The sequence below is a fragment of the Leucoraja erinacea genome, chromosome 2 (assembly GCF_028641065.1).
Source record: "Leucoraja erinacea ecotype New England chromosome 2, Leri_hhj_1, whole genome shotgun sequence".
Classification (NCBI taxonomy): Eukaryota; Metazoa; Chordata; class Chondrichthyes; order Rajiformes; family Rajidae; genus Leucoraja; species Leucoraja erinaceus.
The window spans coordinates 22,485,812-22,501,675 of NC_073378.1; the positions used below are offsets into that span (position 1 = coordinate 22,485,812).

Genomic DNA, 15,864 nt, shown 5'->3' on the forward strand with positions numbered 1-15,864 from the left:
CAGATTGATCAGCATCTGCGACCAGTTTGAGTTAGCATCAGCGGTGAGTGTCCATTGTGGGTAGAGCGAGCTCATGCCGTTCAGCAACTAGCCTGACCAGCCCTCTGCCCCCTTCACCAAGGACAGCCAACCTGAAGATGCTGGGGACCTGGATCGATGAGGCAGAGGGTTGTAACAAAAATTGGTTGGGGTAGGTAAACAAGGGTGAAGGAAGGCCGGGGCTGTGGAAGTGGCGTTCCCTCTTGATGACTGGTCATCAGGTTTGAGGGGGTCTCACTGTCGCTGTGCTTGAGGTGGGTGTAGTCCACAGCCAACTGCTCCATGGTTGACATCGCTTAAGCCACTTGTGGTTGGAGCTTGGGATTCAAGATGCATTCTGATGGGTTGCAGTGCACATTTCAATGCAACAGAGGGAAACATGTACCCAACATGGACATTCTCACGTGTAGGAAGGAACTGTAGATGCTGGTTTACACCGAAGATAGACACAAGATGTTGGAGTAAATCAGCGGGACAGGCAGTATCTCTGGAGAAAAGGAATAGGTGATGTTTCGGGTCGAGACTCTTCCTCAGACTGAGAGTCAAGGGGGAGGGAAACTAGAGCTGTGAAAGCGTACAGAACAGATCAGAGACGGAACCGATGATCAAAGAGCCCATCATGGTTCATTGTTGGCTGTGGAAGATGTGATAATGAGAGGAAATGAACAGTAAAACTAGCAGGATGACTAAGGTGGGGTAAGAATGGGGAGAGAGGGAATGCAAGGGTTACTTGAAAAGGGAGAAGTCAATACTCGTAACACTGGGTTGCAAGCTGCCTAAGCGAAATATGAGGTGCTGTTCCTACAATTTGCATGTGTCCTCACTCTGACAGTGGTGGAGGCCCAGGACAGAAAGACAGGCCATCCCCTTCCCATTCCCAAAATATATTAATTCCCATTCCAATACAATTAATATGTTTTGGGAAAGGGTAGGGGAAGGCCACATAAGGCTATGCGTGGAATTGAAGTACAAACACACCAAATGTCGCTACATGCTAAGATTCTATCTGTCTCTGGTGTCGCAAAGGATGGGCCCAGTCATTTGGATATTGTCTTACTACCTGTCCTATGTGAAATAGCTATTTCAGAAAACGCTATAGACAATGTGAATCAGGCAGGAGTCAGCATGCAACATCCTGCATAGCCTGCAGGAAAAGGACCTGATGGATTGTTCCCCAGGCGGAATGTCAAATGCATTGGTAGAATGCTGCATCAGCAGAATTTACAAACATAGACATAGAAAATAGGTGCAGGAGGAAGCCATTCGGCCCTTCAAGCCAGCACCGCCATTCATTGGCTGATCATCCACAATCAGCAACCTTCTCCCCATACCCTTTGATTCCACTAGCCCAAAGAGCTCTATCTAACTCTCTTTTAAAAACATCCAGTGAATTGACCTCCACTGCCTTCTGTGGCAGAGAATTCCACAAATTCACAACTCTCTGGACGAAAACGTTTTTTCTCATCTCAGTTTTAAATGGCCTCCCCCTTACTCTTAGGCTGTGGCCCTTGGTTCTGGACTCGCCCAACATTGCGAAATTTGGTGACTGTCAAGTTGCCGGCAGTCGTCTGAAAAACTGGCAACTGGAACGGCGACTGTCAGAGTGGAACACATACAAGCACATCACTTCCTTCACAAGCCAATATGCAGGCGGGGGACAGGGCAAGCGGGGAGGGGGGGGGGGGGAGAGAGGGGGGAGGTGGGCGGGAAGGAGTGGAGACAACTTTTAAGAAGCCAGAGATACACGGCTGTGAAGCTCGACGGACGTTAATATTACCGGTCGGTTATTCTTGGTTCTGAAAACTACTGCTTACGTTTTTTTTCCCCAATGAGTCAATGAAATTCACCGGTCAGCACTGGCTACAACCTACAAGAATCTAAGAGAACTTTCGACCTCCTGGCAACCCACTAGGACCTCTTGGCGACCCACCTACGGCACAAGAATTCTCGCTACTCTCCATGGCGGCTTCATTCTAGTCAACGCTAATTTTTCAGCAGGTTGAAAAATTGGTGTGGACCATATCGAGGCCGCGACTAGTCCCCAGAATGCGGGAACTCCTCACGACCATGAAGGCGACTCCCCAGCAACCACTTGCGAACATGTGGCGACTGCAGTCGCCTGAAATGTCACCTGAGTGGGACTTGCCCATAAATCATTAATATATATTGTAAATAGTCGTGGCCCCAGCATCAAGCCTTGCGGCACTCCATTCGCCTCTGCCTGCCATTCTGACAGGGACCCGTTTATTCCTACTCTTTGTTTCCTGTCTGCCAACCTATTCTCTATCCATGTCAATACCCTATCCCCAATACCATCTATCTAATTTTGCCCACCAATCTCCTGTGTTGGACCTAATCAAAGGCTTTCTGAAAGTCCAGCTACACTACATCCACTGGCTCTCCCTTGTCCATTTTATGTCACTTCCTCAAAAAATTCCAGAAGATTAGTCAAGCAGGATTTCCCCTTCATAAATCCATGCTCTTGGACCAATCCTTTGCGATCCAAATGCACCATCATTACTTATTTAATAATTGATTCCAGCATCTTCCACACAAACGACGTCAGGCTGCAGTAAAATGGTAAAATTATTTGGCTGCAGTAAAATGGTAAATTGTCCCTAGTGTGTAGGATAGTCTTAGTGAATACGGTGGTGGTTGGTAAGGGCGGTCGTAATGGGCCGAAAGGACTGTATCTCTAAAGTCTAAAATCTAAAGTAAAACAATCCAGCTACTACTAACCTTCTGCAGCGTCATACTTCATTGACATTCTCAACAAATCCATTCATCTATTCAATGCATGCTGTCAGTCTCATTCAAAGGTCGCCTTATGTGGACGGGAAGTCGGCAACCAGTGAAAAATGATCATGTGCACAATGGCAACAAACATTCTTCCCTTGACAGTTCTACAGTAATTCATGTCTTTAATCCCCCATAGGGCATTCACCTGTCCACCAGGTTGTGCAGCAGGGATAAGGTGGCAACTCCCCCTCAGTGGAGGTCATTCACCCCAGGGTGCACCATCACTGGGCTTGTGCATTAGCTGAGCTTGTCATGTTTTAGCAGCTCTGGTAATTTTGTGCTGCTGTTGAGACACATTAATGGCCTGCCGAACTGACATCATAATCTACATTTGCTCCATATATTTGATGAGTGTTCTGTGTTCCCGCTTTAATAGTGGCGCAGCTGGTAGAGCTGTTGCCTCACAGCACCTGAGATCCGGGTTTGATCCTCACCTCGGGTCCTGTCTGTGTGGAGTTTGCACATTCACCCAGTGAACGTGTGGGTTTCCTCTGGTGTCCTCCCATATCCCAAAGATGTGCAGGTTTGTTGGTTAATTGGTAGCTGTTAATCGCCTCTTGTGTGTAGAGTAGGATAACTGTCGGAAGGGAGAGTGTACGCTGGCGCGGTTTAGCTGCCGCTGCTCTCTCTTCACATCGTGTTTTTGATTTTTTTGTCTTTGGATCGAATTCTGTCTTTAATTTGTGTATTGGTGATGTCTTTATTATTTATTTTACTCTGATTATATGTTTTTTACTCTTGTTAAATTCTGTAAGGTGTCCTTGAGACTTTTGAAAGGCGCCCATAAATAAAATTTATTATTATTATTATTATTAACATAGAACAAGTGTGATGGTTGGCGGGTGCTCATTGGGCTTAAAGGCTTGTTTCCATGCTGTGTCTCTAATCAAAACTGAAACCACTCCATCATATGCGGACAAGGATGTGCAGGTGCAGGGGACGTTACTTTGGATCTCTGGACCTTCCAACATGAGGGAAGATGAAAGCAAAGAATTAATTAAAAAGTGAAAGTAGAAAGTGAGAGTAGGTTGGTGAAAAATATAGCAACAGATAGAGAGACTACCTGCAACCTCTGGCAACCACCTGCAACCTCCAGGAACCACACGGAAACCTTGGGTGGGGGCGCAAAGTCTTCAGAGGTTTCCGTTCAGGTTTCCTAAGTGGGACAGGTGCAATAGAGTCTTACCGCATGGAAACTGGCCTTTCAGCACAACATGCCCATGCCAACCAAGATGCTCCATCTCCACTAGTCCCACTTGCCCACATTTGGCCCATATTACTTTAAGCCTTTCCTATCTATGTACTTGTCCAAATATCTTTCAAAGGTTGTTATAATACCTTCCTCAGCTACCTCCTCTGGCAGCTTGTTCCATACACCCACTGTGAAAAAGTTTCTCCACGGTTTCCTATTAAATCTTTCCCTTCTTACCTTAAATCTATGTGACCTGGTTCTGTATTACTGTACTCTGGATAAAAGACTGTGCATTTACCCTATCTATAATTTCTCTACATGATGGATAGCGAATCTAGGATTCAGTGATCTTATAAACCTCTATAGGATCACCCCTCGTCCTCCTGCATTATTAAGAGTAAAGTCCTAGTCTGCCCAACCTCTCCCTATAACTCAGGCCCTCAAGGCCTGGCAACATCCTCTGCATTCTTCCCAGCTTAACAACATCCTTCCTCTAGTAGGGTGACTAAAAATGTACACAATACTCAAATGTGACCTCACCAACATCATGCATAACTGTAACATAACATCCCAACCACTATACTCAATACCCTGATTGATGAAGGCCAATGTACCATAATGTATTTTAAGAACTTGTGTGCAGAGACTGTTTCAGAGGGCATTGAAAAGGCAGCCGGGACAGATGCTGCAATAAGAGGATTGACCTGGCCTGGGAGGAGAAATTAAGCAGACTAGGTCTGTGCTCTCTTGAGTTTAAAAGAATGACGGGCAATCTCATTGAAATATGCAAAGGCTTTGCTGGGTTCTCACGGTAGATGCAGAATTAATGTTTTTCCTGGAGCCTGGAGCCAGGAGTCACACTCAGGAAATGGATCTGCCATTTAGAACAGAGTTGAGAAGACATTTCTCTACATGATGAATAGCGAATCTAGGATTCAGTAACCAAAGGGAATTCTGGAGGCTGTCACTGAGAATATTTAAGATTTCTGGATGATGAGGAAATTAAAGGATACGGGCCGAGTGCAAGGGAATGGTTACTGAGTTAAAAAGATCAAATATGACTGTACTGAAAGGCTGAAACATAGAAACATAGAAAATAAGTGCAGGAGTAGGCAATTCGGCCCTTCGAGCCTGCACCACCATTCGATATGATCATGGCTGATCATCCAACTCAGTATCCTATCCCTGCCTTCTCTCCATACCCCCTGATCCCCTTAGCCACAAGGGCCACATCTAACTCCCTCTTAAATATAGCCAATGAACTGGCCTCAACTACCTTCTGTAGCAGAAAATTCCACAGATTCACCACTCTCTGTGCAAAAAATGATTTTCTCATCTCGGTCGTAAAAGACTTCCCTCTTATCCTTAAACTGTGACTCCTTGTTCTGGACTTCCCCAACATCGGGAATAATCTTCCTGCATCTAGCCTGTCCAACCCCTTAAGAATTGTGTACATTTCTATAAGATCCCCCCTCAATCTTCTAAATTCAAGCGTGTACAAGCCGTGTCTGTCCAGTCTTTCTTCATATGAAAGTCCTGCCATCCCAGGAATCAGTCTGGTGAACCTTCTCTGTACTCCCTCTATGGAAACATCTTCCTGTTTTAATTTCCAATGTTTTTAATCACACAGATGCTATTGTGTCTAATTTTCCCTTTTAATCCATTACAACATTAACCACCTGCCGTTTTGCAGTTATCTTTTATATGCACGGGAATGTGATTTGTTTCAATAAACTTTCAAACCATTTCACTCAAAAACAGTAAAGGGAATACAGTGTTTCCTGAATACTGTGCAGTCTAATATTACACTTCAAGCAATTGCAAATTCAGTTTACATACACCCCTTCAATTAGTTCTTAAAATGTTTAAATTATTCTGATGAATATGTATGTATATTATTACCATGACTGGTTTTCTCAGGTATGACAACAGGAATTAGACTGATTGTTAAGTTTATACAATACAAAGTTTTTAAATACAATTAGAAAATGATGTGTGAATTTCAAATTGGCCTCTGGGGTGGTGCAAGAGTGATCTCTCGTCAAGAAATAGCCAAAATATTACCTTTGACAGAATCGATTTGAGTGTGTTGGCAGAGGAGGGGTAGAGACCGAATTACCTTTGACCTTCAAATCAGATCAATAGAACGATCATAGACAATCAGCTGACATTAAATCAACAGTACAATATCTGAAATCACAGCATGTGCTACTCCTTTGTCATATCATTGCAGATATTAATCTTCTGGACACAGTTTCATCCTTTGTTAAAATAAAATCAAAGAAAGTTTATTCCCCTCTATTACCAGCCTACTGAGCTGTCCTGCCATAAGCTAAGGTATTGTCCGATTCCCCTCCATCTCATAAGACATAGCAGCAGAATTAGGCCATTCAGCCCATTGAGTCTGCTCTGCCATTCAAACACAGCTGACCTATTTTCCCCTCTCAAGTCCATTCCTTTGTGAATTTCTTGAAAATATGGATTTTTTTTGTACAGAACCCTTAGCCATTGATTCTCTGAATATCCAAAAGTAGATTCATTTTCATCCCAACATATTCAGCAAGTGGGTAAAAAAATAGCTAAATTGAAGACGGTCGAGATATTGTGGACATTGGACTTTGGCTGTGGAACTGTTGCTCTACAATGGTGAGAACCATATTCTGCGCTCTGCATCTTTCCCTTCACTCGACCTATTGTATTTGAGTTTGGCTGATTGTATTCATGTGTAGTATTTTGATTGGATAGGATGTAAAACAAACACATGACAATAATAAACATGAATCTAAACCTGGATTAAATGCTTTTCATGAAGGAGACACTAATTCAACATTCAAATTCTAGACAATGGCAAAACTAGATTCTGAGCAAATATAAATGGTCCCACATAGATCGGGTCGATGCACAGATTCTCTTGCCCAGAGTAAGTGAATCGAGGACCAGAGGACATAGGTTCAAGGTGAAGGAGGGAATGGTTTAATAGCAATCTGAGTGCTTACTTTTTCATATAAAGGGTGGTGGGTGTATGGAACGAGCTGCCAGAGGAGGTAGTTGAGGCTGGGACTATCCCAATGTTTAAGAAACAGTTAGAGAGGTACATGGATATGACTAGTTTGGAGGGATATTGACCAAGCGTGGGAAGGTGGTACTAGTGTAGCTGGGACATGTTGGCCGGCGTGGGCAAGTTGGGCCAAAGATCCTGTTTCCACACTCTATGACTCTATGACATAGCTAACCATATTTTGCCAGCGAAGCAATCTTTTTGCTGGATTTGGGTTCCATTTCTCCACACAGGTACCTGGTGTCAAGGTGTAAGCGAATATTTACCAGAGTTATGCCAAAGCTGAACATGACATAATGAATTCTTCAAATAACAAATAACAAAAACCGATCAAGCCGAACATATTCCAATGCAACCAAAAGAAAAATTAGTAACTGGACTGTACAAGTGTTTGGAAAGGGTCCAATGGGATGTTCTGTGCTTGTGGACATACATGTTGGTGTGTAAGTGGCGGCGATAGCATGGTAGAGAACGGTGCTATCTCAGCTTTGACACAATGTCAGCATTTGAGCCCTTAAGTCAGATTTCAAAATGCCTGCCGATTCTGCCTGTGTTTTTATTTTTGAATGAATCCATTGGAATCTCCAGTACTCTGGAAATGTTCCATTTGTGTTTTCTTGGAACCACTGAGCTGACCCAGTAAGCCATTGTGTTTCATTGGTAGGTTATTAGCAAAGACGGCACAGGTCCATGCTAACTTCGCAGAGTAATGATGGAGGGGCAAGAAATGCTGACTTTACCTGCAATGTTCACATTGCAAAAATGATAGTAGTTACACTTGTCAGCCAATAACTCTGTTCATTTTAATGTAACTATGCTTCAGTTTCATGACTATACTGCAGCCTCAGTCAAAGCCATAGAACTATATCATTTATTTCCACTTGTTATTTATTACTGTAATATTTTCAGTAATAAATCAACTTTTAGCAAACAGGGTAAGTAAAGCTTCACAGCAGTAAAAAAAATCAAATATCATTTGTAATTAAAAAATATCCAGTATATCTCATTTGGTTGATAATAAAAGGGAATTTTTTTTTAATGCACTCGGATGCTGATTAAATAGATTGTATCTATTTTATTGTCAACACACTGTGGGTTGAAAGGATTAACATATTTAAATACATATGGGAATCATTTAAAAAAACAATTTATGATTTCCATGAGGAGTCACAAATATGTCAAAAGATTAGTGAAAATAGTCTAGTCCACTCTAATATACTGTTAACAATTGTAATTTAGCTCTTTGTCAATTTTGGTAATTAAGAAAAAGGGAACAAAATAATTTGAAATATAAACTCTTAATTTAACAAGTCAGAAATGTATATTTCTCTATGTCTTTCAGCATGCACATCTAATACACATTGGAAAGAGCAGTTTACTATTAATTTCCGGGTCCATATTTCGAGTTGTTTTCCAAAGACGGAACTAAAATATTAAAAATTTCCCATAAAGTAAGTGTTCCAATCACACAAATATACACAAAAATCACATAAAAAAAGCTCAAACACAAACTTGGCACAAACCTAAACAATTCAGGCCTGCAGTACACCTGATATTGGGATTTGGGCCTCATTTTAATGTGTCTGATGGGCTAATGACAACTCTTAAGATAAACTTAAAGACAGGAAATCAAAAATAATTGTGGAAGACAGTTCACACCAGATTAGTTCAGTATAGGAATTTTACTGGTGACAGTAAAAATGTGATTACCATATAACCACATAACAATTACTGCACGGAAACAGGCCATCTCGACCCTTCTAGTCCGTGCCAAACACATATTCTCCCCTAGTCCCATACACCTGCGTTCAGACCATAACCCTCCATTCATTTCCCATCCATATAACTATCCAATTTATTTTTAAATGATAAAAACGAACCTGCCTCCACCACCTTCACTGGAAGATCATTCCACACAGCCACCACTCTCTGAGTAAAGAAGTTCCCCCTCATGTTACCCCTAAACTTCTGTCCCTTAATTCTCAAGTCATGTTACAATTATTAAATTTGTTTTACTGTGAATGTGATCATGCGGAATGTGGTAATGAAGGTTACAGTACAGTACTACAGGTAATCATGTGGGAATATTGTGTGGTGAAGAAGGCGTGTAGTATGCTTTCCTTTATCAGCCACGGCATTGAGTATAGGGGTATGGAAGTCACGCTGCAGTTTTAAATGACTTTGGTTAGACCGTATTAGGAGTATTGCATCCCCCCATTACAGGAATGATGTGCAAAGCTTTGAGAGGGTGCAGAAGATTTTTACCAGATGCTGCCTGGTTTAGAGGCTGTTAGCTATAAGGAGAAGTGGGACATACATATAACATATAACATATAACAATTACAGCACGGAAACAGGCCATCTCGGCCCTACAAGTCCGTGCCGAACAACTTTTTTTCCCTTAGTCCCACCTGCCTGCACTCATACCATAACCCTCCATTCCCTTCTCATCCATATGCCTATCCAATTTATTTTTAAATGAAACCAATGAACCTGCCTCCACCACTTCCACTGGAAGCTCATTCCACACCACCACCACTCTCTGAGTAAAGAAGTTCCCCCTCATATTACACCTAAACGTCTGTCCCTTAATTCTGAAAATACTTGGATAGTTTTCTCTAGAACATTGAAGGTTGAAGGGAGTCCCCATAAAGGTATAACAATTATGAGAGGCATAGATAGGGCAGACAATCAGAACCTTTTTTTTACCAGGGTGGAAGTGTCAAAGACTAGAGGGCATAAGTTTAAAGGAGGGTAAATGTTTAAAGGAGATATGCGGGCCAGTTTTTTTTTTTTTTACAGAGTGGTGGATGTTTGGAACAGGAGTAATGATGGAGTCAGGCCCATGGAAAAGTATAGTTTCCAGGCTTTTCCATGAAAGAGTCATGGTGGATGGAGGTTTTTCCTATTGAAGATAGATGAATCGTTGCAATGTCCAATGATCAATGTAAGGTTCAATGTTTCATTTGATCGGTATTAATAATCAAGACTTGAGGGTGCAAGTTGAGATTTCTAAGTTTGTGGAAGACACAAATATGGCAGTATTGATAAATTGTAGAGAGGTTAGTGATAAGCTGCAGCAGGATATAAATAGGTGAGGGTGAGAAGCAATGCAAAGGACACTGTTCTGACAAGGGTGCAAGACCAGATGAACCTGGTCTATGTGTGCATGTTACTGAAAGTGAGAGGTTAAGTTGAGAAAGTGGTAATAAGGCAAACACAGTGCCCGACTTTAACAGAGGCATACAGAATAAAAACAGGGAAAACATGCTGAACCGTTGTAAAACAGTGGCCCACTCTCAAATAAAAGGACATCTACGTGTTAGAGCATATTCAGAAAAGTTTTATGATAATAATTTCTGGGATGAGGGATTACAGTTTTAAAAGCTGGGACTGTTCTGTTTGGAGAAGAGAGAGCTGAAAAAGATAAGACAGGATGATAGAACACAGATAGAAACTAAAAAGGAAGAGAATTATCACTGATCTGAGGAAATATCTATTTACAGAATTTATGGTTGGAACATGGAATGAATCACCCACAGTGGCAATGGAGACAAGTTCCGCTGCAGCTTCTCAAAGCGAATTGGATAATTAAATATCGAAGAAAAATTTGCAATGGAGTAAAGGCAGAGATGGATCATGAGAGAAGCCCTGTTGGAGTGCTGGCTTGGACACGATAGGCTGAATGGCCTTGCTGTAACCATTCCATGATTCTATTTTGAATCCTCTGCCTAAGTTGCCTACAACTAGGGGTGAAGTGTCATTGAAGTTTTGAGTATTGACAAAGATGGGTACAAATATCTTTACCCTGAGGCAGGTGAATCTTTGGCATCCACTACATGTGTAGGCTCAATCACTGAGTATATTCAAACAGGGATAGTTATATTTTTGGATATGAAGGGAATCGAGGGGCATGGGGTAGCACAGGAAACTGGGACACGTGTTAATTTGTGTGTTGAGGGAAACAAACACTTGAATCTCAAGTGAGGAAACCCCGTGCATGGGAAACATTATTGACTGCGATGCACGGTAAGCCTAGGATACAGGTTGTTATGTGGAAGGGAATGGTCAGCGTCAGCAGAAGAAATAGTTGGGCGAGCCAAGAACAAGATATAGTAGAATTTTCATTAACTTGAAACAAATCTAACTGATACAGGCTCCAGAATTCCAGACACCATAACCATATAACCATATAACAATTACAGCATGGAAACAGGCCATCTCGACCCTTCTAGTCCATGCCGAACACATAATCTCCCCTAGTCCCATATACCTGCGCTCAGACCATAACCCTCCATTCCCTTCCCATCCATATAACTATCCAATTTATTTTTAAATGATAAAAATGAACCTGCCTCCACCGCTTCCACTGGAAGCTCATTCCACACAGCCACCACTCTCTGAATAAAGAAGTTCCCCCTCATGTTACCCCTAAACTTCAGTCCCTTAATTCTCATGTCATGTCCCCTTGTTTGAATCTTCCCTACTCTCAGTGGGAAAAGCTTTTCCACGTCAACTCTGTCTATCCCTCTCATCATTTTAAAAACATCTATCAAGTCCCCCCTTAACCTTCTGCGCTCCAAAGAATAAAGCCCTAACTTGTTCAACCTTTTCTCTGTAACTTAGTTGCTGAAACCCAGGCAACATTCTAGTAAATCTCCTCTGTACTCTCTCTATTTTGTTGACATCCTTCCTATAATTAGGCGACCAAAATTGTACATCATACTCCAGAATTGGCCTCACCAATGCCTTGTACAATTTTAACTACATCCCAACTTCTATACTCAAGAAGTAGAACCTCTATACACCAAGAACTACTTCCCTTAAGTACTGCCCAAGCAAATCCCACATTCAATGTTTCTGTCTGAGTAACTTGCACCATCTTCGCTTCACTATGAAGGGTCATTTTAAGATCTGGCTTGAAGGGCCGAATGGCCTACTCCTGCAACTATATTAGGTTTCTATGAGACCTTCCCTGTAAACAAGCATGACCAAACCTTGTGTGCATTAGGCTCCCTGGCAATCTAATTTATTTCCACAATCAACAATTTCCTGCCATTGGTCTGGCATGTAATGCACTCCAACCTTTAGATTGCCAGGAATGTCTCCAAAGCACTTGTATTGATTGCTGGCAGGTCCATTGGCAATTAAAAGATGGCCCTAGTGTGTAGGTGAGTGGTAGAATTTGGGAGGAGAATAAAATGGGTTTAATGTAAGATTAGTGTTGATAGTTGCTTGATAGCCAATGCAGACTAAATGGGCTGAAAGTCCTATTTCTGTGCTTTATGAGTATGAATTGAAAACAAGTTGTATTGTGGAGCCAATATATTCAGAAAGTATTCAGACCACTTCACGTTTGTCCGCATTTTGTTACGTTACAGCCTTATTCTAAAATGTATTAAATTCATGTTTTTAATCATTAATCTATACACAATACCCCATAATAAAAAAAAGCAAAAACAGATGTTTAGAAATGTTTGCAAAACAATTAAAATAAATAACTGAAATATCACATTTACATAAGTATCCAGACCCTTTACTCAGTACTTTGTTGAGGCACCTTTGGCAGCAATTACAGCCTTGTCTTCTTGGGTATCACGCTACAAGCTTGGCACACCTGAATTTGGGTAATTTTTCCCATTCTTCTCTGCAGATCCTCTCAAGCTCCGTCAGGTTGGATGGGGAGCGTCGATGCACAGCTATTTTCAGGTCCCTCCAGAGATATTCGATCGGGTTCGAGTCCAGGCTCTGACTGGGCCACTCAAGGACATTCACAGACTTGTCACAAAGCCTGCGTTGGCTTGATTGTGTGCTTAGGGTCGTTGTCCTGTTGGAAGGTGAACCTCTGCCACAGTCTGAGGTCCTGAGCGCTCTGGAGCAGGTTTTCATCACGGATCTCTCTGTACTTTACTCCTTTCATCATTCCCTCGATCCTGACCCAGTTCATGCCGCTGAAAAACATCCCCACAGCATGATGCTGCCACCACCATACTTCCCTGTAGGTATGGTATTGACCAGATGATGAGCGGTGCCTAATTTCCTCCAGACATGATACTTGGCATTCAGGCCAAAGAGTTCAATCTTGGTTTCATCAGACCAGAGATTCTTGTTTAGGTGCGTTTTGGAAAACTCCAAGCGGGCTGTCGTGTGCCTTTTACTGAGGAGTGGCTTCCATCTGGCCACTCTAACACAAAGGCCAGTTTGGTGGAGTGCTGTAGATATAGTTGTCCTTCTGGAAGTTTCTCCCATCTCCATAGAGAAATTCAGGAGCTCTGTCAGAGTGAATATCGGGTTCTTGGTCACCTCCCTGACCAAGGACCTTCTCGCCCGATTGCTCAGTTTGACCAGGGCGGCCAGCTCTATGAAGAGTCCTGATGGTTTCAAATTCTTCCATTTAAGAATGACGGAGGCCACTGTGCTCTTCGGGACCTGCAATGCTGCAGAAATTGTTTCATACCCTTCCCCAGATCTGTGTCTCGACACAATCCTCTCTCAGAGATCTACGGACAATTCCTTCGTCTTCATGGCTTGGTTTTGCACGTCAACTGTGGGGCCTTATATAGACAGATATGTCCCTTTCCAAACCATGTACAATCAATGTAATTTACCACTGGTGGACTCCAATCAAGTTGTAGAAACATCTCAAGGATAATCAATGGAAACAGGATGCACTGAAACTCAATTTTGAGTGTCATTGCAAAGGGTCGGAATATTTATGTATATGCGATATTTAAACTATTTCTTTTTAATTACTTTGCAAACATTTCTAAACACCTGTTTTCAATTTTTTATTATGAGGTATTCTGTGTAGATTGATGATTTAAAAAAAATCAATTTTAGAATAAGGCTGTAACGTAACAAAATGTGGAAAAAGTGAAGGGGTCTGAATACTTTCTGAATGCACTGTATATTTATAATATTATAATTGCAACTGCAGCATTGAACAATTCACTGGTAGGTGCGATGCTCCTATTCAACCTGGTTGTCATTAAACAATGCAATGTTAAAGTGTTTTAGTTGACTTTGCATGTCCATTTTTACAGTACATTCCAGATAGCAAGTCTCTTACCTTAATAAGAACTCTTATATGGCCTGTAGCTTTCCATGACATGTAATACCAGAACGAGAGAGTGCATTTAGCACTTGATTCCTTCCACAGTGAGCTCCTTAGATGGACCTTGTCACCCCTCACACCTCCAGGAATAGCTTCAAGGTACAAAAAGTGACCTGCAAAGAATAATATTTTTTTTTTATAAATCAAGAGGCCAACAGGTTATTTTTGGACCGTAAAGTACTGGTTTAGCTTATTTTAGGGAGAAAAGAAACCTAATTGTGCCATACGTAGTCCTCTTCAAAAATGGAGAATTTGGGCAGAGGATGTTTGGAAAAGGGTTGTTTACATTTAGAGAGAAATGGTGAAACAGAACCTCACAGTTGGGGGTTGGGCATCAAATGCTGTTTTCTCCTTCAAAGTTACAGACATACTGCGGTCTGCCACATAAATGAGATAATTAGACTCACACCATAGCTGGCTGTTTATCCTGCTTATAATTATTTATGAGGACCCAAAATGATTTTTAATCTATCGTGACTTGTTTCCGCCTGCTTGTTTTGCTATATTTAAGAGGGAGTTTATACTCTCTAGAATTTAGGAGATTGAGAGGGGATCTTATAGAAACTTACAAAATTCTTAAGGGGTTGGACAGGCTAGATGCAGGAAGATTGTTCCCGATGTTGGGGAAGTCCAGGACAAGGGGTCACAGCTTAAGGATAAGGGGGAAATCCTTTAAAACCGAGATGAGGAGAAGTTTTTTTCACACAGAGAGTGGTGAATCTCTGGAACTCTCTGCCACAGAGGGTAGTTGAGGCCAGTTCATTGGCTATATTTAAGAGGGAGTTAGGTGTGGCCCTTGTGGCCAAGGGGATCTGGGGGTATGGAGAGAAGGCAGGTACGGGATACTGAGTTGGATGATCAGCCATGATCATATTAAATGGCGGTGCAGGCTCGAAGGGCCGAATGGCCTACTCCTGCACCTAATTTCTATGTTTCTATGTTTCTATGCTCTCACAACATGCCTCGTGTGCAACCCAATGCAGGACATTCCTGTGAGAAGCAGAGAAATATTACCGAGATCACTTGATGAGATGAAATATCTGCTCCATGTTGCCATTCCTCCAGCAACTCCTCTATATATAGTAGATTGAATGTGACAAGTTCAGAGATTGGCAGGGAAGTGTGATAGTATGCTGATCATATCTGATGTGAATGGAATCATCAGTTACTCTCCATTATCTCACCTCGAAACACTCAACTGTTGTTAGCCTTAACATGAAAACCACATTAGGGGACTCCTCACAATGCTGAATGATGAATGAATGTGGCCTTCATTTGCTTTCGGGGCAATTGAAAGCCATTCAGATCAAGATGTTTCTGTGTGCATGACTCGCCAGTTGCTATGGTGATGAAAGATGATCTGCTGCCTTTGATGTTAGGCAACAGTCCAAGAACTCAACTTGCAGATTTGTGGAAAGTGTGCTACATCTCGCTACATTACCGCCTATATCCCTTGTTTCCCTAGCCCCTGACTCTAGTCTGAAGAAGGGTCTCGACCCGAATGGTCATCCATGCCTTCTCTCCAGAGATGCTGCCTATCCCGCTGAGTTACTCCAGCATTTTGTGTCTACATTTGGACAAGGCCACTGTTTTGTGATCGGACCACCAAGCCCTTGTCATTTCCATACTGACCTTTCTGGGCCATCTCCATTGCCACCTCCA

General features: G+C 42.1%; 1 protein-coding gene across 1 annotated transcript in view; it reads right to left on the reverse strand.

The window, feature by feature from the left end:
• malrd1 (MAM and LDL receptor class A domain containing 1) overlaps positions 1-15,864 on the reverse strand; it is a 312,060-nt gene that overhangs the window by 139,086 nt on the left and 157,110 nt on the right. The window contains exon 21 of the mRNA XM_055652737.1: positions 14,158-14,315. Within this exon, the coding sequence (XP_055508712.1) occupies positions 14,158-14,315 (158 nt within the window). The remainder of the gene's footprint in view (positions 1-14,157; positions 14,316-15,864) is intronic.